At 43.4% G+C, this 26,330-nt stretch overlaps 1 protein-coding gene across 1 annotated transcript in view; it reads left to right on the forward strand.

Annotated features, from left to right (window-relative positions):
- Positions 1–26,330, forward strand: part of MYRFL (myelin regulatory factor like) — an 83,225-nt gene that overhangs the window by 51,533 nt on the left and 5,362 nt on the right. Inside the window, exons 12-18 of the mRNA XM_072768770.1 lie at positions 10,420–10,583; positions 11,238–11,301; positions 15,815–15,900; positions 17,990–18,064; positions 18,148–18,200; positions 18,321–18,536; positions 25,511–25,598. Of these exons, the coding sequence (XP_072624871.1) occupies positions 10,420–10,583; positions 11,238–11,301; positions 15,815–15,900; positions 17,990–18,064; positions 18,148–18,200; positions 18,321–18,536; positions 25,511–25,598 (746 nt within the window). The remainder of the gene's footprint in view (positions 1–10,419; positions 10,584–11,237; positions 11,302–15,814; positions 15,901–17,989; positions 18,065–18,147; positions 18,201–18,320; positions 18,537–25,510; positions 25,599–26,330) is intronic.

Raw genomic sequence — 26,330 nt, forward strand, 5'->3', positions numbered from 1 at the left:
CTTTTTGTAGCTGTGTCTTCTTTAAAAAAAAAAAAGTTGTTGCTCATTTTTTTTTCATGTGTTAATAGTTCAGAAGTAACAGAAGTAAAACCTGTGGATCACCAGGGTAGTAATTAGTAAAAGTTTATTGTGCACACACAAAAAAGACAGTTTGTAAACTGAAACCAAAACACAGAATAAGACAGTTTATGAAGCAGCTTACAGAGAGACAAAGCAGTGCCTGTTCATTCTTCACGGTGATTGGTTATAACATTAGAATTTTCTTAAGTGATCGGAAAGTGGTCAGTGATTACTTCATATTGACCTTGGGAAACAGTTCAGGTTTTGCTTATGATTTCCAGAGGCGCAAGCAAGAGATGACGTAGGTCAAGTTAGTTATGCAAAATAAGTTAAAGTAAGCTTTGTTTATATGACTAAACTAGTTTTGTCTGCTCAGAGAATTTTCAAGGTTGGTCACAATTTGTTTTTTATTTTGACGCATGCATTTAAACAAGATGGATGGACGGAGCTAATTGTGGAATTTAAGTGGTAGGTATACGGGCACTTACTGTACAGTTTTTAAAGTTTCTCCACATGGTTGGAATTTTTTGTAATAAAATGTTGAGAAGACCTTGTTCCAGACACCTAAAACTGCAGTTTAAAAATTGTGGCAGCAGGTAGTGGCAATACTTTGAAAATCAGATAGCCCTGTTTACTCAAGCCACTGATTTATTTATTATGTTTTAAAGATTTTATTTATTCATGAGAGACTCACAGAGAGAGAGGCAGAGACACAGGCAGAGGGAGAAGTAGGCTCCATGCAGGGAGCCCGATGTGGGACTCGACCCCAGGTCTCCAGGATCACGCCCTGGGCTGAAGGTGGCGCTAAACCGCTGAGCCACCTGGGCTGCCCCAAGCCACTGATTTAATACCTGGAGTTTTATGCTTTATTTACGAAAGTGTAACTCGGTAGTCTCCTTTTCTGGCTTAGGGAGGCTATGTTTTTTAGATCCATATCAAGGCCTGGTGAGCCATAAACAAAATAAAGTCTTGGACAAACATTGAGAGCCGAATTTACTCAAAGCCCAAATAATTGCCAGGCACATCCGTTGGCTAAAGACAGTTTTCCTCCTGCTGGCAGGCACTCTCCTGATGCTCAATTGCAGGCTACTGTATTCCCATGATTTTATTATAAGACATGAGTCCATACAACATCAGATGCCATGAGGACAAACAGTCACATCCGTGACTCTCACTGGGAAAGAAATAAGAGTCTATTTCAACTTCTCAAAGCTTTTCCTTTGCCATCAGACTGAGTTCCCCTTAATTAGTGTCGTTAGAGAGAGGACAAGTTGTAGTTCCCAAAAAGAGAGGAAATCCGCTCTGCTGCCTGGCTGCTCATTGCAGGTTCCTTTATCATCAGAACTGCGAGGGACCCCGAGCTTTCAAACTGCATTCTGCAAGGCTTACCTAGGGGGTGGGGTATCCATTCCCTGAGCCAAACCCTCCCAAAGGGGAAAGGACCTACTCAGAGTGGAAACCAGTTTGCTGTGTACAGTCAAGCCCGCCCCCCACTGCACTGAGGATGTTAAACACTAGTATTTCTTTGTTTAATTCACCCAAAACTCCATGGACATTCCCTTACATGGAATTTGGACCTCAGTCTTTTTGCTCTTCTGAGAGCAACCTCAGATAAAAGAATGGACTAGAAGGTTGGCCGCTCTCCGTTTCACTAGAGAAGGGTGCTATGGGTCCCCGTGGGGCATGCCATAGCCGTCCTTGTAAGAATATGCATTCGTGTTTACGTCCCGAGTTCCTGCTCTATATGGAGAACTGTGGACAAGATGCGGCCCTGTCTGTAGGTGTTTATCATACGGGTAAACATGACACCAAGTGGAAGGAAAGTGGGAGGTGGGGGCGGGCAGGTGGTTGGGGTAGAGGGAGCAGCCTGTGCTGTGCTGGCTTCAGAAACCAGAGAAAGCTTGATACGTTCAGCAAACAGCACATGGTTCCATATGATTAGAGCACGGAGAGTGAAGGGAGCTACGGGAGGATGTGGCTGAAGGAAGAGGCCTGTCCAAGCTCAGGGAAGGCCTTGATTTCATAACGCTCCCTGCTGCTTTCCTGTGCACTTACACTCGCCAAACCGCTGTGCATGTCCTTGCAGGAAATAGGTCATGCTGTCCATTTGTACCTTTACCCCAAAGCAAGTCATAAATGGGCACAAGATTTTCATGTGACTTGAAGCAGGTTCTATCCATCCCGCCAGAGACCTCATCAGCAGTTTTGGGTGGCAAGCTGGTTTAATCATTTTTGCATCACAATCGTAAAGCCTCATTTCAGCTGAGACAATGGGTCCCATTTTACATGGTTAATTATTATTAACTGGACACAGTTGAATAACTCAATTAAGCTCAATTATAAAATAGTTATTAACCAACACTGGGTATTAGATGGGGAAGCTTTTCAAAATGCCCCAGACTTATGCCCATCTGAGTCCTAATGAATATAGACCTTTACATGGGACCTGGATGTACGTATTTAAACAAAGTTCCCCAGGCATCTAGTTACATGTTCATGGTTAAAGTGAACTCCCAGAGATTTGTCACTTGCATAGAAAAGAACAGTTTCAGAAAATTCTGGGTTATGTTTTTGAACATATTTATGGCTTCAGTCTGGTGTGAGAGGACAGTGTTCAGTGGTTAGGTTAGTGTGAGAAGAAGTCAGAGTCAGTGCCCATAACATAATGTCCTAGAAATTTATTTTTTGGTAAATTTCCATTGGATCCATAAAGTCAGGGCCATAATTATAACCAGGAAGGTAGTAGTAAATTTCCTCTCTACCTTTATTTCCTCTTAAATAGGAAAACACATGAATTATCTTTCTGCCTATTTGGATCTACCTGGAAGATGTATGGTGCCAGCAAATTTGAGTTGGAGAAATCAGAGTTGGCTTGTCATCATTATTTACAAGTAACTGGACAATTGCAGCCAATTGCTCATATCTCATGAGGCAGCATTAAAAGTCCTGTTGGGTAGACACTGCAGAATGACCTTACTGCACTGGAGAGGGGACTTTAGTATCATATTCCATGGTCTGCTCTCGTTTGGGCTAAATCACAAAGCCATGTATCAAGTGAGCATTAAAAAAAGAAGAGTTAAGCTGGTTGACAAGAAAAATAAAACAAGCTAGGTATGGTTGTGCCAGTGAGGATGGAGAAAAGTGGGTGGAGTCAGGAGGTTTGGGAGACTGAACTGGTCGCGTGGCAGGGACGTGGCACAGTGGATTCCCCTTTGCGGGAGTGGGTGGGGAGGAGTCAGAGATGATGGCTGGGAATCTGTTTGGGACCACTGATGTAATGACCAGTTATAATTATAGTATAAGGCTTTCCAGAGTGTAGACATCGTGAATGGTTGTATGGCATTTACTAGGATTTAGAACCATAGGATGTTATTCTTGTCTTCATGATTTCTGCCTTATTTTTATTAAAAAAAATTTAGATGTAAGGGAACATTTGTACCAGAATTAGAAAATCTTAAAGAGCTTTTGTCAAAAGATTTTTGGTTGTTTTCTGATTTACTCATTTCTTAACATTTTTAATAAAAAAATCTCAAATATACACAAACTTAGAATAATAGTGATACCCATGTATATACTTCACCCAGATTTGCTGGTTTTCAATTTGTGTCATATCTTATTTTCTTCAAATCCCCCACCAACTATCCTTCCTTTTACCAAGTGTGGGTTTTTTTTTTTTTTTTTGCTTTATTGAGATATAAGTTTAAGGTATACAACATGATTATGTGATACACATGCATATTACAAAATGATTAGTACAATAAGGTTAGTTAACACATCCATCACCCACATAATTATCGTGTGTGTGTGGTGAGAACATTTAAGATCTACTCTCTTAGCAACTTCCAAGTATATAATACAATATTGTTAACTATAGTCATGATGCAGTATATTAGATCCTCAGAATTTATTCATTTTAAATTGAGTTTGTATGGGGCGCCTGGGTGGCTCAGCGGTTGAGTGTCTGCCTTCAGCTTGGGGCGTGACCCCGGGGTCCTGGGATCGAGTCCCACGTCGGGCTCCTGCATGGAGCCTGCTTCTCCTCTGCCTGGGTCTCGGTCTCCCTCTGTGTCTCTCATGAATAAACAAATAAAATCTTTTAAAAAAATAATAAATTGAGTTTGTACCTTTTGATGAATGTCTCCTCATTTCCCCCATCTCTCAGCCTCTGAAACCACCATCCTACTCTGTTTCTCTGAGTTTGGCTTTTTTAGCTTCCACATGTAATGATATCATAGTCTTTCTATGTCTCACTTAATTCACTTAGCATATAGCTCTCAATTCCTGTCACAAATGGCAGGATTTCCTTCTTTATTATAGCTGAATAATATTCTGTGTGTGTGTGTGTGTGTGTGTGTGTATCCTATTTTCTTTATCCATTTGTCTATCAATGGATACTTAGATTGTTTCCATATCTTGGCTATTGTCAATAATGCTGCAATGAGCTTAGGGGTGCACGTAACTCTTAAAGACAGTAATTTCACGTCTTTCGGATATACACCCAGAAATTTTGGGGAGGGAGTATCTCCATTTTGTATTCTATAGTGCCTGTACCAATTAACATTTCTACCAAGAGTGTACAAGGGTTTCCCTTTCCCATACCTTCACCAACACTTGTCATCTCTTTCCTGCCTTTTAAAAAATAGCCATCCTAACAGGTATGTGATGATACCTCGCTGTAGTTTTGATTTGCATTTCCCTAATGATTAGTGATACTGAGCATCCTTTCATGGACCTTTTGGACATTTGTATGTATTCTTTGGAAAAATATTCATTCATGCCCATTTTAATCAAATTATTTGTGTTTTGCTACTGAGTTGTGTGAGTTCCTTATGTAGTTTGAATATTGACCACTTATCAGATACATGGTTTGCAAATATTTTCTTCCACTCTTTAGATTGCCTTTTAACTTTGTTGATGTTTTCTTTTTTTGTACAAAAGCTCTTTAGTTTGATATAGTCCCACTTATTTATTTATTTATTTTTAAGATTTTATTATTTATTCATGAGAGACACAGAGAGGGGCAGAGACATAGGCAGAGGGAGAAGCAGGCTCCTCAAAGGGAGTCTGATGTGGGACTCGATCCCCAGACTGGGATTGCGCCCTGAGCCGAAGGCAGACGCTCAACCACTGAGCCACCCAGACATCTCATCCACTTGTTTATTTTTGCTTTTGTTGCTTGTGCTTTCAGTGTCATATCCAAAAAAATGGTTCCCAAGACCGATGTCAAGAAATTTTTTCCCTGTTTTCTTCTTTGAGTTTTATGGTCTTAGGTCTACATTTAAGTCTTTAATCTATTTAATTTTTGTGAGTGGTATAAGGTAGGTCTCCAATTTCATACTTTTGCATGTGAATATCCAATTTTCTCAACACTGTTAAAGAAACTATCTTTTCCCCATTAAGTACTCTTGGCTCCCATGTCAAATTTTAGTGGAGCATATATATATGTGTGAGTTTATTTCTGGGCTCTCAGTTCTATTCCATTGGTCCATATGTCTGTTGTTATGCTAGTCTTATTTGGATTGTTATAGCTCCATTATAGTTGAAATCAGGAAGTGTGATGCCTCCAGTTTTGTTCTTTCTCAGGGTTGCTTTCGATTTAGGGATGTTTTGTGGTTCCATACAAATTTTAGGATTTTTTTTTCTGTTTCTGTGAAAAATGCCATTGGAATTTTGAGAGGGATTACACTGCATCTATAGATGGCTTTGAATAGTATGGACATTCTGACAATGTTAATTGTTCTGATCCAAGAACATAAGATATCTTTCCATGTATTTGTGTCTTCAATTTTTTTCATCAATGTCTTATAATTTTTAATGTGCAGATCTTTCACCTCCTGGATAAACTTATTCCTAAGTATTTGTTGCTTTTGATGCTATTATAAATGGGATTCTTTATTTCTTTTTTAAATAGTTTGTTGTTAGCGTATAAGAAATGCAACGAATTTTTGCATATTGATTTTGTGGCCTGCAACTTTAGTAAATTCATTAATTCTAAGTTTTTGGTGGAATCTTTAGGACTTTCTCTATATAAGAGCATATCATCTGTAACAGATACAGTTTACTTCTTCCTTTCCAATTTGTATAACTTTTATTTCTTTTTCTTGTCTAATTGCTTTGTCTAGTACTTCCAGTATTATGTTGCATAGAATCATGAGGCAGTGAGCTTCCTTGTCTTGTTCTTGATCTTAGAAAAAAAACTTTCAGCTTTCCATCATTGAGTGTAATGTTAGGTATGGACTTACCATATAGGGCTTTTATTATGTTGAGGTATAGTCCATCTGTATTTCATTGAGAGGTTTCTTTTTCACAAAAAGATGCTGAATTTTGTCAAATACTTTTTCTATTTTCTAACATCTACTGAGATGATCATATGATTTTATTAATGTGGTATATCACATTGATTTGAGTATGTTGAACCATTTTTACATCTCAGGAATAAATCTCACTTGATCATGGTATATGACCTTTTTAATGTATTGTTGAATTTTATTTGCTAATATTTCATTAAGAATTTTGGTACTCACATTTATTAGAGATAATTGTCTATAATTATCTTTCTTTTGTAGTCTCTTTATCTGACCTTGGTATCAAGGTAATGCTAGCCTTTAAAAATGAGTTTGAAAGTGTTCCTTCCTCTTCAATTTTTTGGAAGAGTTTGAAATGGATTTGTATTGATTCTTCTTTAAGCATTCAGTAGAATTGCCCAGGGAAACTGATTGATACGTGGACTTTAGTTTTTGAGGATATTTTTGATTGTTGATTCAATCTCCTTTTCTTACTTGGCCCGTTAGATTTTCTATTTCTTTGTGATTCAATCTTGGTAGGTTGTATGTTTCTAGGAATATCCATTTTTTTCTAACTTACCCAATTTGTTGGAGTATAATTGTTCATAGTATTTTCTTATGATCCTTAGTGTTTTGTGGTATCAGTTGTAATGTCACTTCTCCTTTCTGATGTGATTTATTTGAATCTTCTCTTTTTTTTCCCCATAATCTAGCTAAAGTTTGTCAAATTTGTTTATCTTTTCAAAAAACAAGCTCTTAGTTTTGTTGATCTTTTCCATAGTGTTTCTGATCTCTGTTTAATTTATTTCACTCTGATCTTTGTTATTTCTTTCCTTCTACTATTTTTCATCTGAGTTTGTTTTTCTTTTTATAGTTCCTTGAGGTGTAAAGTTAGTTTTTTTATTTGAGATCTTCCTTTCTTCTTCTTAATGTGTTTATTGCTATAAAATTCCCTCTTGAAACTACTTTTGCTATATCCTGTAAGTTTTCTTATATTGCATTTCCATTTTTATTTGTTTCAAGATGTTTTTAATTTCCCTTTTGATTTCCTCTTTAACCCATTAGTTTTGCAGGCATGTATTGTTTAATTTCCACATACTTGTGAATTTTCAAGTCTTCCTCTTGAATTTCTAGTTGCATACCATTGTAGTTAGGAAAGATACTTGGTATGATCTTAATCTTCTTAAATTTGTAAGGCTTGTTTTGTGACTTAACATATAATCTAGCCTTGAGAATGTCCTGTATGAATTTGAGAAAACTGTGTATTCAGCTCTGTTGGGTGGGATTTCTGATATAGCTTTTAGGTCCATTTGGTCTAAAGCCTAGTTCAAGTTCAATCAATCCAGGCTGATCTCCTGTCTGAATAAGCTATCCATTGTTGAAAGTAGAATACTGAAGTCCTTTACTGTTATTATATAGCTTCTATTTCTTCCTTCAATCTCTCTCAAGAGAAAGATAGAGAGATATCAATATAGAGTATAGAGGTATATATTTACAATTGTTATATTCTGATGAATGTTCCCCTTTATCAGTGATTAATTGACCCCTTTATCAGTATATGACCTTTTTTTAAATTTTTTATTTATTTATTTATGATAGTCACAGAGAGAGAGAGAGAGAGAGGCAGAGACACAGGCAGAGGGAGAAGCAGGCTCCATGCACCCGGAGCCTGATGTGGGATTCGATCCCGGGTCTCCAGGATCGCGCCCTGGGCCAAAGGCAGGCGCCAAACCGCTGCGCCACCCAGGGATCCCGTATATGACCTTTTTTGTCTCTTGTTGCAGTTTTTTTTTCTTTTAAGATTTTATTTATTGTTTCATGAGAGACACACAGAGAGGCAGAGACATAGACAGAGGGAGAAGCAGGTTCCCTGTGGGGAGTCTGATGCGAGACTCAATCCCAGGACCCCAGATCACAACTTGAGCCAGAGATAGACACTCAACTGCCGAGCCACCCAGGTGCCCCTCTTGTTACAGTTTTTGACTTAAATTCTATTTTATCTGACATAAGCATATCTGATATAAGTATAGCAACCCCTGCTCTCTTTTCGTTTCTATTTGCATGGAGTATCTTTTTCCATTCCTTAAGCCTGTGTGTGTCCTTAAAGCTGGTGTGCATCTCTTATAGGAAGCAACATATAGCAAAAAAAAAAAATTTAATTCATTCACTCTCTCTCTGTCTTTTGGTTGGAGAATTTAATCCATTTATATTTATAGTAATTATTGATAGGTAAGGACTTACTAATGCCATCTTATTAATTGTTTTTGGGCTGTTTCCCTGTTCTTTTCTCCCTCCTGTGCTGTGTTCCTTTATGAACTGATTTTTCTGTAGTGGTATGCTTTGACTCCCTTCTCTTTATCTTTCATAGGTTTATTGCTTTGTGTTACACAAAGTTTTGAGGCTTACATAAACTATCGTACAGATATAGCTTATTTTAGTCTGATAACAACTGAATTTTGATCATATACAAAAACTCTACCCTTTTACTTACATCTCCATGTTTTATGTTTTTGATGTCATAATATACCTCTTCTTATGTATGTACCATTAACTAATTATTATAACTATAGTTATTTTTAGTACTTTTGTCTTTGAACTTTTATACTAGTGTTAAAGGATTTACATACCATCATATTACAGTAGTAGAGTATTTTGAAATGGACTATATATTTACCTTTACTGGTGTGTTTCATACCAGTGTGCATGTCTTTAAACTTCATAAACTAAGCCTTAAGTTTATAATGTTCAGCTTTTGATTCCTTTCTGTGTGGTTGCTTTACAGTGTTTGAAACCCGTAAAGCTTCAGTTTGCATCATGAGAATCTCAAGGACACACAGCTCCAAGTCTGATCCCCCAACTATAAAACAATCTTTCACTTTTGGCCTTGAGCTCATCATTTTACAACAGTGGACTGGACTCTATGAGCCCCAAAGAATTCTGTGGCATTCAGAACTTGTAAACAGAGAGGGGGCGAGGAGAGGAGGTCACAGGGATCAGGATGTGAGTTTATGAGAGCTTTCCAGTGTTTTTGTTATGGCTGAGTGAGACACACATGTTTCTATGACAACTGAAGTGCGTGGGTGGGAGAAGGGATGGCTGGCACACTCTGGCTGTGGTGGTTTCCCTTTCTTGCTCTTTCTGGTGTGTCAGTGACCTTCTCTGAACAGACAGAGTTAAGTGGTGTTGTTTTCAATTCTGTTTGGGAGTTAGGCTAAAATAGAAATTGATAGTTCATGGGATGTTAAAGCAGGAATTAACACCTCAGGGGTGCCTGGGTGGCTAAATTGGTTAAGCTCAGTTTGTTAAGTCTGCCTTGGGCTCAGGTCATGACCCCAGGGTCCTGGGATCGAGTCCCACGTTGGGCTCCCTGCTCAGCGGGGAGTCTGCTCCTCCCTCTGCCCTTTCCCCCTGCTCATGTTCTCTCACTCTCTCTCTATCAAATAAAGAAATAAGATCTTTTTTTTTAAAGAAATTAACATCTCAAGAATTATTTTCTTGTTTATAGATGAAGATACTGAAGCTCAGAGAGGTTGTTTTGTTTCATACAGTCTCACATCTAGTAAGGGACAGACTTCAGAGAAAAGCCCAGGTCTTCATTCCTTTCCCCTTCACCTGAGCAAGCACATCTTACCAAGAAGAACTAGAACCATTTCTTACAGGGATTTCGTGATGTACACACAAATCAACATTCAGAAGCCTGATCTGATTTTCTTTTTTTTTTTTTTTTTGATTTTCCTTTTATGAGTTTTAAATATAGTATAATGGCCATACCAAATAAATCTTCAGATTCCAAACCTGACAATGTCCTTCAGCTCCATTCTCTCTCTTGGATTACAAGGACATATTTCCATTTTATTGCAAATTGAACATAAGCAGTTTTACTACACAGCCAGCAGTTTAGCAAGATCATTTTAAGTTGCAAACCTCTCCAGTTTTATCTTGAATGAACTTGAGGTTGTAACATGTGTATAATCCTTTGAAGTGGTTGTTTCACCTGACTTTGAATGGACTGTGGACAGGTCCCCGGTGGTCTCACACTGTAGGTTTATGCCCTGTGTACTGTTTTCATTTCTAGGACCAGATCTTTATGGAAAATGTGGGTGCAGTGAAGCAGCTCTGCAAACTAACCAACAACCTTGAAGAAAGGATAGAAGAGTTAGAAATATGGAACAGAAAGCTGGCCAGGCTAAAGCGACTCAATAGTTGCAAGTCATCAGCCAGCGAAGCAAGCTCAATCAGGTACATCCCGAAGGGCCATGCGAGTCGTGTTGGGTCAGGAGGAAGGGGGGAGTGGAGCCTTTCCAGAACTGGACCCTAGAACGTGGTCTTTCTGATCCAGCAACAACCATTACTCTCTGATGATGTAATTACTCTCCTATTCTCTTTATAGAATGTTTTGGAACGCCACTGCCTTCTGTGATAATTTTCTTTCTTTCTTTTTTTTTTTTTTTTCTGTTGCTGCTTTAAAAAAGGAAACAAAACATGAAGTATCTGTTTAAGAGCAAGGTGTTTTAGGAAATGTTACGTTTTAGCAAAGGATGACTTCTCCTTTAAGGAGGAGAAGTGGCCCTTTCTAAATTTAGAAAATCATGTTTGGTTCTCAGGGAAAAGACTTCTAGTTTTTTTCTTTACTTAAGGAGGTAAATGCATATTTCCTGGGGTCTAATTATGAGAAAAAAATAAATGCAAGGTTTAATGCATTCATTTATGCTTACTAAGGATGTTTTCCACAAAAGGAATGCTCAATTGCCTTGACTTTTCCTTTTTAAAATTACCACTGTATTACAGAAAAAAGTCAGACTGCTGTGTTAGTGGCAGCCTGGGCCTTTGTCTTATGACTCCTGGAGAGGCATTTGAATAGTAATTAACATTCTCTCACTCTTTTTTTTTTAGCAAATTTAGCAGAGCGGTTAGTGCCTCCTCTCGGAGAAGGGCTGTCCCCCAAAAAACCAACAAGGTAAAAAGACTTAAATTTGTATTGAACAGTGATGATGTTTTTTCTACCAAAAAAAAAAAAAAAAAAAGAAAGAAGAAGAAGAAGAAGAAAAAAAAAAAAGTCTTTAGAGAAATTGATCAAGAATGCTTTTCATTTATTTGTAATAGATTCCCTAGTTTATCCTTATGCACTTTAGGTATTTTATTTTATTTTTATTTATTTGAGAGAGAGAGAGAGAGAGAGACAGAGCATGAGCAGCAGGTAGAGGGAGAAGCAGACTCCCTGGGGAGTCCAATGTAGGGCTTGATCCCTGGACCCTGAGATCATGACCTGAGCTGAAGGCAGACATTTAACCGACTGAGCCAGCCAGGCATCCCAACACTTTAGTTATACCACCCCTTTAATAGACACTATTTTTTCAAAAAGATGTTTAGAGGAGTGAGTACAGAACAGAATTCATTTCAGAAATACTATCTTGCCAGTTTATACTGTGCGCCCCCCCCCCCCCCAAGTGAAATTCATGAACCACCGCATGCATATGGCCCTTGGCTGCAAGATCTGATGCCTTAACCCAATCTAATTCCTTATCTGTGGCTTCTGAAGATCCCAGAGAGATTTATTTTAATCCCCAAATCCCTCTTTTCCCTTTGATATTTAGTACTGTTTGTGCAAATGGGGAAATAGGCATTCACTTTCTTGCAGGGGTTAAAGTGTGATGGTTTTATTAATGAATAAAGAGAACTTTCATCCTCAAACTGGGTAACATTTATAGTAAAAAGTGAGGGTTAATCATTTATTGAAGTACAACACCCTCTCCAATGCAGAGAAATGTCAGTGGGGGAGAAGCGGCAATATTCCCTTTCCAGCTGCAATTCAGACAGACAGCTGTGAGACTCCGCTTGTTCCCTGTGAGCCACCAGTATTCCACAGGCGGTCCTTTCCAGGAGAAGACTTTCTTGACCTTAATCTATGTCTTGTTATGGGCTGACCTGGTGTTTGAGCCATTGCCATATTTATCTCTACTCATGTTATACTGCCTTGACCTATTCTAAAAGGATTCAGAAAGAGTTTAATATTCTACTAACAACCGCTGAAATGTTATGTTGCTGACAAGCTACTTGGTGTGCCAATAAACATAAACCCATGAGTAAATATATATGTAGAAGTGTCTTCGGGCAAGTTGCTTAATTACATTGAGAAATAAAGATAAAAATGGTATCTGCCTTGCACAGATTATTTACAGGATTAAATAAGATGAAGCCCTTATCCACAGTGCCCAGCACACAGCAGTCTGCTCAATAAGCACAAACTATTAAAAATATTTTGTAGGAAGGGTACCCTTTGTACTCACCAATTTGCAATGGGAAGGAGGGAATGGTACCCACGTCCACGGCGGCCCTGATTGCTGCAATTTGATCATGTGCAACCTCTGTAGCTCTCACCTGGCACCCAGAGAATCCCTTTATTTTGCAGTTATCTCAGAATATTAACTACAATGTGTGGTTCACGAGAACAGGCCCCATTGTCTGCCTTCCTCACTCTGCATCGCCAGGGACTGGCATATAGTAGGTACTCAAGAAATACTTGTGAAACGAATGCATGAATGGAAAGCCCCGTCTGATACTCTTTCCTAAGTGGTTCAGTGTCTTGGGTATGTGGGTGGGGAAGGGGATTGGGCTGTAGACCGTAGAGGATTTATATTAAGTACTAAAGAGCACCCATTCAACCTCAGAGACCACTTAGAGTCACTGTCATAAGCTTGTGGGGGGCAGACAAAGGTGAATAAGACATGCCGCCTTCGAAGGCATTTCTAGGTAGCCCAGGAAGATCAGGAGATCAGAGGACAACCTAAAGAACAGTTGTATCTAGATGTGGTGAATATTGCAAAGGCTCAGAGTGCTGCAGGAACGGTAGGGGGCTGGGCCTTCTGGGAGGAGTGAGCTCTGGGTAGGTAGAGGAGGGGTTCCAGAGGGAAGGGCACAAGCGAAGAGCCGGGGGCTGGCACTGGCTTCATTGAAGGATGAGGTTAGGGAGGAGAGTAGAAGAGAGGACCGAATGGATAGATAGGGCTCAGATATCCTGGACCACCTGTGAAACAGTTCCCTTATGAGCATGAAAACCCTTTGGAATAGTAACAATACTAAGTTGTAGAGTGTTCTCTTGTCTCACAGAGAGAGGGCGGCAACATAGCACGGTGGTTAGGAGCGGGGATTCTGGAGCCAAATGGTTTTTTTGGTTTCATTCCTGGCTGACTTACTAGCTGTGTGATCCTGGGTAAGGAACTTAGCCTTCATTATTTCCCTTCTCCATAAATCGGGGATGATGACAGTACCTGCCTCACAGGGTTGTCAAGGATTATCACGAGGCTAAACAAATTAGTATATAGCGAGCACTCAGAAGAGAGTAAGGCACATAGTAAGTGTTTTGTACATGTTCTCTCTTTTTTTAATATTATTATTACTAAGTAGGCTCCATGCTTAGCATTAAGCCCAGTGTGGGGCTTCAACTCACAACCTTGAGATTGACCCTTGAGCCGAGATCAAGACTCAGATGTTTAAGCAACTGAGCCACCCAGGCGCCCCAGGTGTTCACTCTTATTAGCATTTTCAAACCCATGACTTGAGTGGTTCTTATACTCTGGCCTGTTATCCGAGGCTTCGGGGGGCTTGTTAATGTGGATGTTTTCCCCTGTGCTGTCTCTGCAGGAGGTCTTGGCTATTTCTCTGAAGTTTACTTTCCCTTCCATGACACCAGCCCCTCCGTCATCCTTGGGTCACTGAAACATATGTGTGTGAGCAGAGTGTGCTACTCTTGGGTTGGGTGGGCGCATCAGTGAGCAAACTGCTGGCTGTGGGCCTTACCAGATGGTAAGAAACCTGGCCGGGCCTTGCCTCAACTTCCACACAGCCGCCTGTGGTGGCACTTGTCCTGGAAGAAGATTGAGATCTCCTGAGTAGTGCTCATCCAATCTAGTGTTCCTCTTCCTTCCTTCTCTTTCTCTCCCTTCAAGAGATAGGTGGGTGATCCCTGCTGTATGTTGGTGGTTGGGGTGGGGTGGGAAGGTCTTCAGGCCTTCAAGCAGAATTTGCTAGAAATTCCAATAAATTCCACAGTAATTCTCATGTGGGCCTGAATTTGAGAACCATTGCGCTATTAGTTGGACCCATCCAATAACTCTGTTGACGGGTATTATTTTATCATTCCTACTTTATTGATGAGGGAAATGAGGATTAATGGCATTTAGATGACTTATTTAGGACCTGACTCAAGCCTAACTCCAGGTCTTGGATCATTTCCCCATACTAGGTCAAAGGATTTGAAACAAAAGCATGGAGATTTAAAATAATCCAGCAGCTGTGGGGAATAGATTGGAGGGGGAAGCTCTTATCCTGAGACTAATGCTATTTAATTCCAGTCGATTCAACAAATTCATTGAGTCCCTCCTCTGTACAGCACATTATGAGGCCGTCCTCTGAACGCTTCCAGTGCAATGTCAGGATGGTGTGGACCATTCACTTCTTAGTATCCAGAGTGGCTTCCGGCGCCCTAAGGGTTTGCATATTTGCTAAAAACCTACATGCCTAATCCCACCCTGAGCCCCAATATAACATTGAAGGACATTTTACTTATTCAGAGAACCAGCCCAAGAAATTCAAATAAAGACTGATTTTAAACTATTTCTCAACTACCGTCATCCTCCAATTCGCTTCCAACCAAAAGCATGATCCTATCCTGTATCCCACAGGGGGAAGCAAACATAAGACTCCCCCTGTTGTATTAGTAGAAAACCTCCCACCTCAGGGGCACCCTTGTTAAGGTGGGCAGCAAACCAATCCTGTCCTTTCAGCGAGATTCATCACCGGTTACCCGGCAGTCTATTCCCTGGTTCCGGGCCCGTTCCTCACATGCAGGTTCTTTGCCCATATGCACCGGTCCTAGAGGTTGGCCTCATTCATTCCGTACCTTACTTATTTTTAGGTTCCCCGTAGTGTTAAACATAGCAGTGCTTAATGAATATTTGTTGACTGGGCATAAGGATCAAGAAGACACAGGCCCAGAACTGTTCTTCAAAATGATTTAAAGAGTACTTAGGATTTCACACAACAAAAGTCTTTCCCATGGTTTGTCATGATGCCTGAAATTCTCCCACTGGGATTTATTCCATCATTTATTCCATCACGTCTCAAAGACCTTGTGATATTCAGAGGTGTCGCAGTAAAGGCGATGGACATGTGGGTTCCGGCAGTATCCCGTCTGTAGGCCCTCTGCTCTCGTGAAACTAAATAAAACTAAGATGAGCGCGGGAGGAAGGGCACGGACGCTTGTCCTGCAGGAAGCCGGGGGAAAGGACCAGTGACTGTAGCCTGGAGAGTCAGGAAAGGGAGAGCCGGGCTTTGGGAGAACTTGGTTTTCGGGGGCCGGGCGGGAGGGAGGAGGAGGTTGAAGACAGCACCCCGAGCAGCCCTGCTGGGATCCTCCCCGCAGTGAGCACTGCTGGCTCACCTCACCTCCCAACACCATCTTTTTTTTACAGGTTTGTTTTTCAGGAAAAAAACGGCTGTGTCCTAACTGGGTTTTCCAGACCTTGGTTATAACTCTCATCGCTGTGATGGCATTTTGGTAAGAAAAGCTTCAGTGTTCTGCTATCTCAAGCTCTTTTTTCCTTCCCATTTTCCTTTTCTCATGTATGGACTAAGGACTGACCCCAACAAGGGGCCTTTAACTGACATTGACCTTGGATTTAGCTTAGAGATAAGCGAACCCCCTGCTTTCTTTTTTAAGACTTTATTTATTATCGGTGAGGGGGATGGTGGCAGAGAAGCAGTCTCCTCACTGAGCAGGGGACCTGATGTGGGGCCTCAGGATCCTGACCTGAGCCAGAGGCAGGTGCTTACTGACTCAGCCACCTGGGCGCTCCAGGAGGCCCTTTATAAACTCATATTCTAACGAAAAAAGCATGGGCTTTCTGTACCTAAATGTGGCATGAAGGATGATTTTTTTTTTTCAATCAACTGATATTTTTTAGTAGCTTACTGGGCCTTGTGTGTGTGTGTGTGTGTGTGTGTGTGTGTATCTTTTTTTTCAGTGTTATAAATAATTGTCTCAAATTGTTGGTTCTCTTTCCCGTCCATTTGGGGGAAAGGAGTAAGAGGGCAGGCAGTCTGGTGCAATCTGTGCTCCCCTGGACACGCTTGATTGTTAGGATTCTTCTAGATTCCTCAGTAAAGACTTCCCAGCAAAGGGCCTACGAGAGAACCCCAGGGTATACGGTATATTGAAACTGCAGCCGGATGTGCTAAGCAGCTGAGGCCCGCAGACACAGTCAGGACGGAGGGTTTGCTGTGCAAGCAGTGGGCACTTGCCCCCGTCCGCGTCTGTGGGGCGAGGGGAGCCAGGCCTCCCTGGGGGGCAGGGCCTTCCTGGGGCTCCGGGGGCCTGGGTCCTCTGGGTCTCCCTGTCCGTAGCCTGTTGGCCTGGCCAGATGGCTGTTTGTCTCTCTCTCTCCCAAAAATGCTTTGCAAGTGTGGGAAAGGGCTGCTGGGCCTGGTCTCGAGGGAGATGCTTGCTCTCAGGGCCCAGTGAGGGATGGGGCCAGGGTGCTCATGGCTGCTGGCCGCCGGCTTCCTGGCTCTGGAGGCTCGTGGGTCTCTGCCCCCCCTGCCCCCTGGGGTGCGAGGCCCTGGGGACCCGCAGCTTTCTCCTCCATCTCCCCAGTGAGCTGCCCTGCACTGGGATTCGAGCACCTGCCAAGAGGTCTCTCGGGGCCAGAAGCAGAATTTGCCCCCGAGGAGAGGAGCCGATGTCCCCTTCCTGCATGGTTCTGGAAGTTCTGGGGGTCGTGCGTGGACGTGAATGCCGGAGACGACTTAGAGCGAGCACCTGAGGGAACGGGGGGGCAGGGTGGGGGGCCCAGGAGCCCGGGTGGCAGCAGGCGGCAGGTGGGGTCCGTGTGACCGCATCTCTGGGGCTCAGTAGCACTGCATCTGGACGGGGAGCACTGCAACCGGCCGAGAACTCTCTGCAGACTTTCTTCTTCGTGGGTGGAATTCAGAAGTGCCGCACGTTCCCTGGCGTCTATTTGATAGTCACCCCAGGCCCTTGGAAGGCACGATGGGGTGGGGAGCCACGCCTGGGGCCGTGGGTGTGAAGCCAGGCTGGCCGGACGTGGGGTCGGGCCACCCTGCGGCCCACTGTCAGGGCGCCCCTGCTCCAGGGAACGTCTGGGGGCGCAGCGCTGTGGGGTGCGGCCTCCCAAAGCCCAGAGCCTTTGGGCAAACCTGCTGCTTGCGTGTCTGCGACCTGCTGGTCAAGGGAAAGGGCGCAGCCCCCCCTACGGTCACGGTGGCCTCCTCTCCCCGGCCTGCTGTTGCGGCCTGAAAAGGCAGGCGGCCGGCCAGGTCAGAGGGGCCCAGAGGAGGCCCCCCCAGGGCCCCAGGGCCTCCTCCCCTCGCCTCCCCGCGGCAGCGGCCCAGGCCCAGGGGGCTGCTCTCTGGAAACGTCCACCAGAGCTGAAGAGCCAGGGCCTCTGGGCCCCGGGACACCGAGGGCTTGCTCGCCCCAGGCCGGCGGCTCCGTGGTGCCCCAGTGGCCCTGTGGCCCGTCAGGGGGGACCTGTGGCCGCCGGCTGTAGGGGGGGAACGCATGTGAGCTCAAATCTGTCACCTAAGGCTTCCTTCTCATGTTGTCTTCTGTTTCCTTTTTTAAACAGCGCCCTGACGATAGTCTCCCTTTACATACTCAGCTTAAAAGATCAAAACCGACGTGCCCCAAACCTCCCTCTGAGGTGAGAGTGTTGGGCTGCTTTTCCTTGGGGGAGAAGGACTCTTGAAGGCCTCCCTCGTTAATCGGTTTGCTCTCTTCCCTCAGCAACAGCACCAGCTCTCGGGAGCCGGCCCCGCCGCCCACAGCCTCCCCCTCAGGTAGGACTTTCACATTCCTCACCCCCAAACCCAGCCTGGTTCAGGGGAATTGTCAACAGAAGAACCAGCCTTTCAGGTTAACCTTGTCGTCTCCCTCCCCCTCCGCCCAACGCTCTGCAGCACCTCCTCCAGCCCTGGCGACCACACAGGCCTCCCTCCAAGTCCCAGAAATCACTTTCTGTGAGGTCCTGCCCTGTCGGGAGACTTACTGCTGCCCCATCTGGGGAAAGAGAAGAGTCCCCTCAAGTCCCGTGCGGAGGCGGTCCCGGGAGGAGGACGCCCATCGGGGGCCGAGGCGGTCCCGGGAGGAGGACGCCCATCGGGGGCCGTGGGCAGGTAAAGGATGTTCAAAGAGAAGCGACTGTGGGGACTCTGCACCCGAGGTGTTTTTCTTTGCAAATATTTACTTGCATAATCTGTTCATGGTTCCAGACAGTGGTTCTACTTGGGGTGGCAAGATCCTCCCCAACACAAGTGTGCAAGCTTGCCGTCTCTGTAATCGTGAGTTCCCTGCCCGGGGATGAAATTGTGGTTGATGCAAGGGGAAAGGGCTCATTTGTCCATGGCCAACAAAGACAGTCATAGTAGAACATGTCAAGTAATCCTGGGTGGGTTGCGTAGATTTTCTGGCTCAGTTAGAACTTATAAAATGATGTCGTATCTGGGCTTCCTGCCCAAACCAAGTAGGGCAAAATGCAAAAGGCTTTAGAACTCTAATGAGTTCAGGGTAAGCTGCGAGTCAGTGAAAATCACAACCACTTTCAGAATATCTGCTTCTTCCTCCTGGGGAGAAACACACACACACACACACACACACACACACACACACAGAATTTTTTAAGTAACAGATTTCTCATGTTAAAAAAAATTATGGAGACTTGATCAAGGGCTAAAAGTATAGTTATCTCTGTAAAAACATATATAACACATCCAAATGTATCCTAACTCGTTGTTTGGGGGGAACCTCTGCACACACACAAGCGTATAGACTAATGATGACAATAATAGCAATACACACAGGTTAGGGTGGCTTCTGTATCCAGATGCCATGGCAACAATAACTCCCCAATTACAGCAGCTCACTGTGGCCAAAATTTATTTCTGACTCTGTATGTCAAATGTGGATCAAAAGAGGGCTCTCGCTCATGGTGTCATTTAGAACCCAACTAATGGAGACTCCATCTCAATACGTATTTCTACAATCTCTGTAACAGTGATAAGAACACGGCTCTCAAAGCTGCCACTGAGGCGTACCACATGTCCTTCTGCTTACACTTTATCGGCCAAAGCAGGTGACATTGGTCACATCCGACTTAGAATGAGTTGATAAAGTGCAGACCTAACATGTGCCTAGAAGAAGAACCAGAATATTTTGAGCAGTCCAAGTGACGGACATGGAAAGTACGGTCAGTGGTTGAAGTTTGGGGGGCAGCAATGTGATTTCCTTTTCCTTTTGATATTGTTCCATACCCTAGAGGTGAATAAATAACTTTTACAAATCGTCATCATCACCGTCGTCATCATCACGTAAGGAGCCATTACCGCATACAGAGGCACTGCCGTAAGTGACCTACGTAAACCTCCGTGAATAAACTATTCGAGCCTCACAAGCCTAGAAGATAGGCATCTCCATTCTTTCTAACGAGGGGTGAGGCATAGAGAATTGTTCCCTGCCCCTGTAGGAGGCGACGCTTGCACTGTTTTTCTCATGAAAGCAACTTTTTTTTTTAATATTTTTTTATTTATTTATGATAGTCACAGAGAGAGAGAGAGAGAGAGAGAGAGAGGCAGAGACACAGGCAGAGGGAGAAGCAGGCTCCATGCACCGGGAGCCCGACATGGGATTCGATCCCGGGTCTCCAGGATCGCGCCCTGGGCCAAAGGCAGGCGCCAAACCGCTGCGCCACCCAGGGATCCCCTGAAAGCAACTTTTGATTGAACTTGGGAACAGGTGCATCAGCACAGGACAGAGATAAAGCTTCAATGTGAAGAAAGGAATCTGTTTCAGCCATCAAATTCTCAGTAGTCTCAAATATGGAAAAGTCCAGCACTGTTACAGAAATCCCCCCAGGCCTTCGTCTTGTATGAAAGCACATGGATCCCTGTGGCTGGTAAACCTTTTTCTTGCCTTGGGAGTCCACCTTGGGTGTACTTGGTGGCCTTTTCGGAGAGCAATCCTCAGAAGAGACCATCTCACCTATGAGGATGTGTAACAGTGGATCCTATACAGGAAGAGGTTATGGACTGATCCAATCTTCATTTCCAAAAACGTTCTTGACCCTTGAGCGAACTCATTCCTATAGCACCCAGCTCTTTACATCGAGGGAAGGTTTATTGCTGTCTTCTCTGGGACGTGGGGTGCCAGCCTCTCAGTATGGGAGGCACTGACGAGACTTCTAGAGAAGGAAGGGCTTCTCCATAGCACCTGGCTGTGTCCTCCTAGACGCAATTATCAGCTTCTCTGGCTAATGGGGAAATTTAAATCCAGCCTTACCAGGCTCCCCAAGATCTGGGGAAAGTTGTTCCTCTTCCCTCTTTTAGATGAAGAAAGATGGAAAGGATTTAAATGTTCTCTTCACTCTCATCTTCTGGAAACTCACAAACTTTGGGGGATTTAGAGTCTCATAGAATGTCAGAGAGCAACATACCAGTGGCACCCTAACTTATTGACCCCTGGAAGCTACTATTAATTTGTTATTCTTTTACAATTATTTGACTGAGAAAATACCTAGAGGGAGAATGTTACTCTAAACTCAGGTAAGCTTTTAGTCAAGTTATTTTTGTTAATCCTACAGCAACATTTGAAGAAGAGTACAAACCTGTGGGAGAGTTGTTACAAGTCCACGGACACCACTGAACACTTTGTGCAATCACTTGGGGTTCCAAGGTATCCCCAGGTCAGGAAAACCTCTATTTTCCAGCTGATAAAGTGGAGGCCGGGGACTCTGCTTAAGGTTCTGCAGTAAGTTACTAGAGAGGTTGGAACTGGAAGCTGAGTCCCCTGTCTTCAGTCCCCTGTCTGTCCTGGGTTCCTACCCATCTACCATCATGCCGCCATTTATTTGGACATGGTGTACACATGCTCTAGAGGAAGCAGAAGGTATTCACACTATGGTTCTAGAAAGCCCCTTCGCCTCTCCCTACCCCAAGTTTGCCTTAGAGCCATTGAGCTATCCCTGATGTGGGGTATTTCTGGGGTGTAAAGAAAGCCTCTTCTCTTCTGCTGCTAGTCCCTCCTTCCCTTTGTCCTATAGGACACTGGGATTCCTAAATCTGAAAGTGGAGAAAGCCAGGCAAGTTCTTTCAACCAGACGTTTCTGAGGCAGCGACGACTAATTAAAAATTAAAGAATAATAAATAAAAAAAAAATTCAAGAGTTAAGAAAGAAACCAAGTTGAAAGAACTCTCTAGGATGAAGAGTGCTATCTAGCACTTTACCAAGCCCCAGAACACACTTATTGGCTCCTTCCCTAAGGAGAAAGACCACGAGTAAAATAGAGAAGGGAAATGAGTATTTTTATGCTATGCTGAGCACAAGCCATCATTCTTCTTTTGGGCCCAAGCTGATTGTGTAAAACGCCTTTCAGAAGGTTTATCCCCTCTCCTCACTTAATATAAAAGGTTTGGGTAAGAGGTGGAGAGTGGGTGTTTTGGAATATTGAGCTTCTGTTCTGAGGAGCCAACTGAGTGTGATGGATTAGATTTTAATCTATGCAACCAATAAAGATGTAAACAGACGGAGTTAGATATAAGAAGTGAAGAGCTTGTGAGGGGGGAAAAATCTAAGGAATTCTACAGATGTTAAGAATTTTGGTAAAGATTTTTTAAAAATCTCAGGAAACTAAAAGGCGTGGAAATTTGTGCTTATTTTGTCTGGAAGATCAGAACTCTGAGAAGAGCAAATGGCTGAAAGAAACTGGTTCCCCGTGTACAAGGACACAGCCATCAATTGGTTGGGCTCATTGACGTTTTCTTGGCATGAGTCTGGTTCAATCGGGAAAGAAAAAGGTATCCAAGATGCTTGGAACTCAGCCACACCGCCCAATTTTATGAGTAAGGCTATATACACAGTCTACCACAACAGGATATGCTTTGGTTGGACACCATCTTAAATCTCTCCTCTCCAGAAGTTTCTAATTTAGTTTATTGGGAGATCTTTTCCGCTGATTGCAAAATATATCTCCAACATCACAGTAAAAACCGCTGAGGGTGTATATTAAGTTTACAGTGAATATTACTGAAAGGCATTTGTAAAATGAGAGCCACCCCTGCTTGACTACAGGAGAATTTATGGTTTTCCAATAACCAGCCTTTCAGCATTGCCTAGTCTTGCCTCAGAGAAGGGACAAATTGGAGATGTTTTTATAGGAGACTTAAAATGTATTTCCAATCCTGCTTTTGAAAAGCCACTTTCATAACTCTAATCCTCAGGATTATGTCTCCTCAACTTTACCTTTTTATTACTGTTTTTAAAAATACCGTTATCCCATCAGATACTAAATCCTATCGTAGGATTCTGTGTCTCCAGGAACCCGAAAACATGCTTCCGTGGAAGTGAGGCAACTCTGTAGTTCTGTTGCTAAAATTGATAATGAGCCCTGTGCCTGCGAATTCAGTGGGAAAGTAGCAAAAAAGATAAGGGATGGAAACAGATAGGATGGAGAAGTTCTGGTTTCCGCTTCTTTTTGTGCCTCATTTGCCCTATAAATTCACAGCCTTCTGTCGAAGCAGTCATAAGCGACACTCCTAGCAGGGGACCTGTGCTTGACAGGTGCTTATTGGAATAGCTGGCATCCAGGAAATCTCGAGGCCTTTTAGACAGCACATATATTTCTATCTAAAGGGAAATATATATTCAATCTTCTAGAAAATCCTCATGGGTCAAGACCCATTTCTTTTTAATGAAAAAGATCAAGATGCTCAGGAAACCTGCCTCTCCTTCAAAGCCTGCCTCACTCCCCTTTGCCTCGCGAGGGTGAAGGAGCTCCGGTTTCCATGTGTACCCTCCCCCGCCCCCCCCCAGCATCCCTCGGCACCCATCCCCTGACAATTTCCCCTTCGAGCGTGCAAGAGGAAACAGTTTTCTAGAGGGTATATGATTGGCCTCTCTTCCTTCCATCCTCCCCCAAATATTTGCTGAGCACTTGCAGAAAGCCCAGCATTGCCTTGTCTGGGGCCATGGCCGTGCACAAATGTGCACGCGGGCTTCTAGAAGCTCACAGTCAGTTTTGTGCACAGGTAAACAAGCCTGTGTGCCTCGTGTGAGAAGTACTAACCAGGGCAGATCTACTTAGGAGTGATGGTGCCAAAGTAGCGTGCACCCTTGTGTGTGCTTTCTATCCGGAAATTGCACATAGAAGCTTGAGTAGGAACTTGTTTCTGATCTTGCCTCCCTTTTCTTCCTATGAAAGGAGCACACACTGTGTTAACCTCTGTCTCTTGTTAACTGAGGTTCCTGGCTTTATGTTTTGCCTCAAACTATGTTGAGAAATATAAACATATTATGTAATCCAAATGGAGGAAGATGATAAACAGTATGCGTACTTGGGGAAAAAATCGGCAAATTAAAAAAAGTGACTGCAAAACCATTAAAATTCTTTTTAAAGACTTGTTTAGCAGCCCACGAAATAATTGCGTTCGCCATTTACTCTAAGAATATGGTCCCCCCCACCCCCAAAGCCTTAACAACAATCATCTGAATAGTTACCCTTCCAAAACTGCCTTTTTTTTTTTTTTTTTTCCAAAACTGCTTTTTTAAAATGCCTTTTCGGCTATGACAGGGGCAAAACCACTCCCGGACTTCCCTCCCCACAAGCCAGCTCTGGCCCCTAACCAGTGACCTGACTCTTCTCAGCTGCAGCGGGGTCCCTACCTTGAGCTTTGAGCTTTTTTTTCCTGTGCAGATCACATTATACCAGGAGTTACTCAGGAATCAGAGAATTTTAATAGAGGCTCCCTATTCTGGAGCTGTCAAGAAAGGACAAAAATGCACACAAGTTAAGTGACAAAACAGAGATGACATGCTTTTGATGGGGCGACAGATAGATCACTAGCTGATCACCCCGCAAATGGCCCAAGGGTAAAGCTGTGGCATCACGAAGGAGCGGGCCGTGGGCCGCACGGATCCGACCTGGCCGCCGTAACAAGGTACCACAGACGGGCAACTCAAGCAACAACATTTATCTTCTCACAGTTTTGGAGGCCAGAAGTCCACAATCAGGGTGTTGGCAGGCCTGGTTCCTTCTGAGGCCTCCCTCCTGGACTCACCGATGGCCACCTCGGTGCTGCATCCTTCCAAGACCTTCCCCCGGGAACCTCTTCTTCCAGGCAGGGACACCAGTCAGATTGGATTAGGGCCCAGTGTAACAGCTTCATTTTAACCTAATTGCCTCTTGAAAGGCCCTATTTCCAAATTCTGAGGGGTTGGAGCTTCAACGAGTTTGAAGAACACAAGGTAGCCCCAAACAGCTGGCTTCTTGGAGGAGGGTGAGAACATACTAGATCTGCAAGGAGTGGGGTAGGGATTGGATGGGTGAAAGGTGGGAGAGAGAAAGGGTGGGGAAACATCGAACTGAAGAGACAAAGGGGCGTCTACTGGGTATCTTCTCATCCTGACCCACCAAGCCTTTAAGATTGACAGACATTTTCCCTCTTCAGAAGACAGAACCTTGTCCTTCCTGGCAGGAGATGCGCTAACCAGCCCTGACTGGGGGAGTGACTGTAAATTCACATTTAAGTGACCCTCCTTTGGCTTCGTAGAGCAACCAGCTCTTCGTAGAGCAACCAGCTGCGTCAGCCTTCCCCAGGGACACTCTCTAGCCAATGTCAGGCGTGAGAGGTGGTCACTCACCACCAGACAAGTGGAGGTTGATCCGCATGGATTTTAATTATTTATTTGAATTTCCTGCCTTCTTCTCCTATTCTGATGGTACTTTTAGTTCATTTTCTGTTTTCTGAGGTTTTTTTAAAAGCTTTCTTTCTTGGCCAGATTGCATTTCACATTGCACCCTCCCTTTTCAATAAATGTCAATCTAGTAGGACTTCCAAAAGAAATTCTTTTGTTTGTTATCAGATGTTATCTATTATCAGAAACTGGATTTTTAAGAGTTTTCCTAAAATTTACTCTAACTACAACAACAAAAGCCTTCTTCCCTCCCTTCCCCTTCTTTTTTCCATTTGAATGCAAATGGAACCCATTAATCTAGGAAACTCTCATTTCACATTCAGTAATTTGGAGTTTTGCTGGAGCACGATACCCTTTTCCTCTGCAGAAGGGTTTACTTTCTTTTCTCTATTTCTTCTCAATTCAGAGATTGATACAACCATTAGTTCTATTCAGATTGTGGAGATCCAGCAAGTAATAGATCATCGGTATTGTGGTGGAGGCCTCCAGTGCAGGTGGGTAAGCCTCCCCATCCTACCCTGATTGTTTCTGGGATTTACTCAGGGCTCTGGGTTTCTGAGACTGGAATGAAAGCCAAAACTACATGGTAAAAGTCAATGCGTGCATACACTGCTCCGTAAGTGAAAACACATTTGTTACATGGTAGACGAGGGAATCATAAAATGGTTGGTATTAGCGAATGTCAATAAACCATGGCTCCAGTGATGCCAGTCTCTCGTTTTTAATGGGGACGTCCAAAGCAAAAAACTTAGGGGGACTCTCCAAGGACACATTCCATGAGCACAGGGGCTGTCGGTTAATTTTATAGACAAGAAAGACGTTGTTACTGATGGCTCCACGTAATGAATGAGCTGACGTTTATACATTTTAATAACGAGGAATATCATTATCTTAATTGCTAAGTAACAAAGCTTATCGTGGCTTTTCCAGGCAGGAGAAAAAACATCCAGATATTGCAAAAGTTATCAGCAACCGCCATGTCCATGGTGAGCCATCCGGTCATGGTGCATTTAGAAGCATAGCCTACAAGTAGCCTCAGCTAGCTGGCCCAAAATGCAAGTTGAAGGCAGTAAGAGTGGGGACCTATTTTTCTTTCATCGATGAATATTTACTGGGTGACTGCTAGGTGAAAGGCAAGGTCCTGTACCGTGGACTGGTATCCCAAATCCTTGGGATTCTCAGCCTTATTTCTTTTTTCAACCTGATGACCCTGAGCTTTAACTGTG

This window comes from Canis lupus, chromosome 11, assembly GCF_048164855.1.
Source record: "Canis lupus baileyi chromosome 11, mCanLup2.hap1, whole genome shotgun sequence".
Classification (NCBI taxonomy): domain Eukaryota; kingdom Metazoa; phylum Chordata; class Mammalia; order Carnivora; family Canidae; genus Canis; species Canis lupus.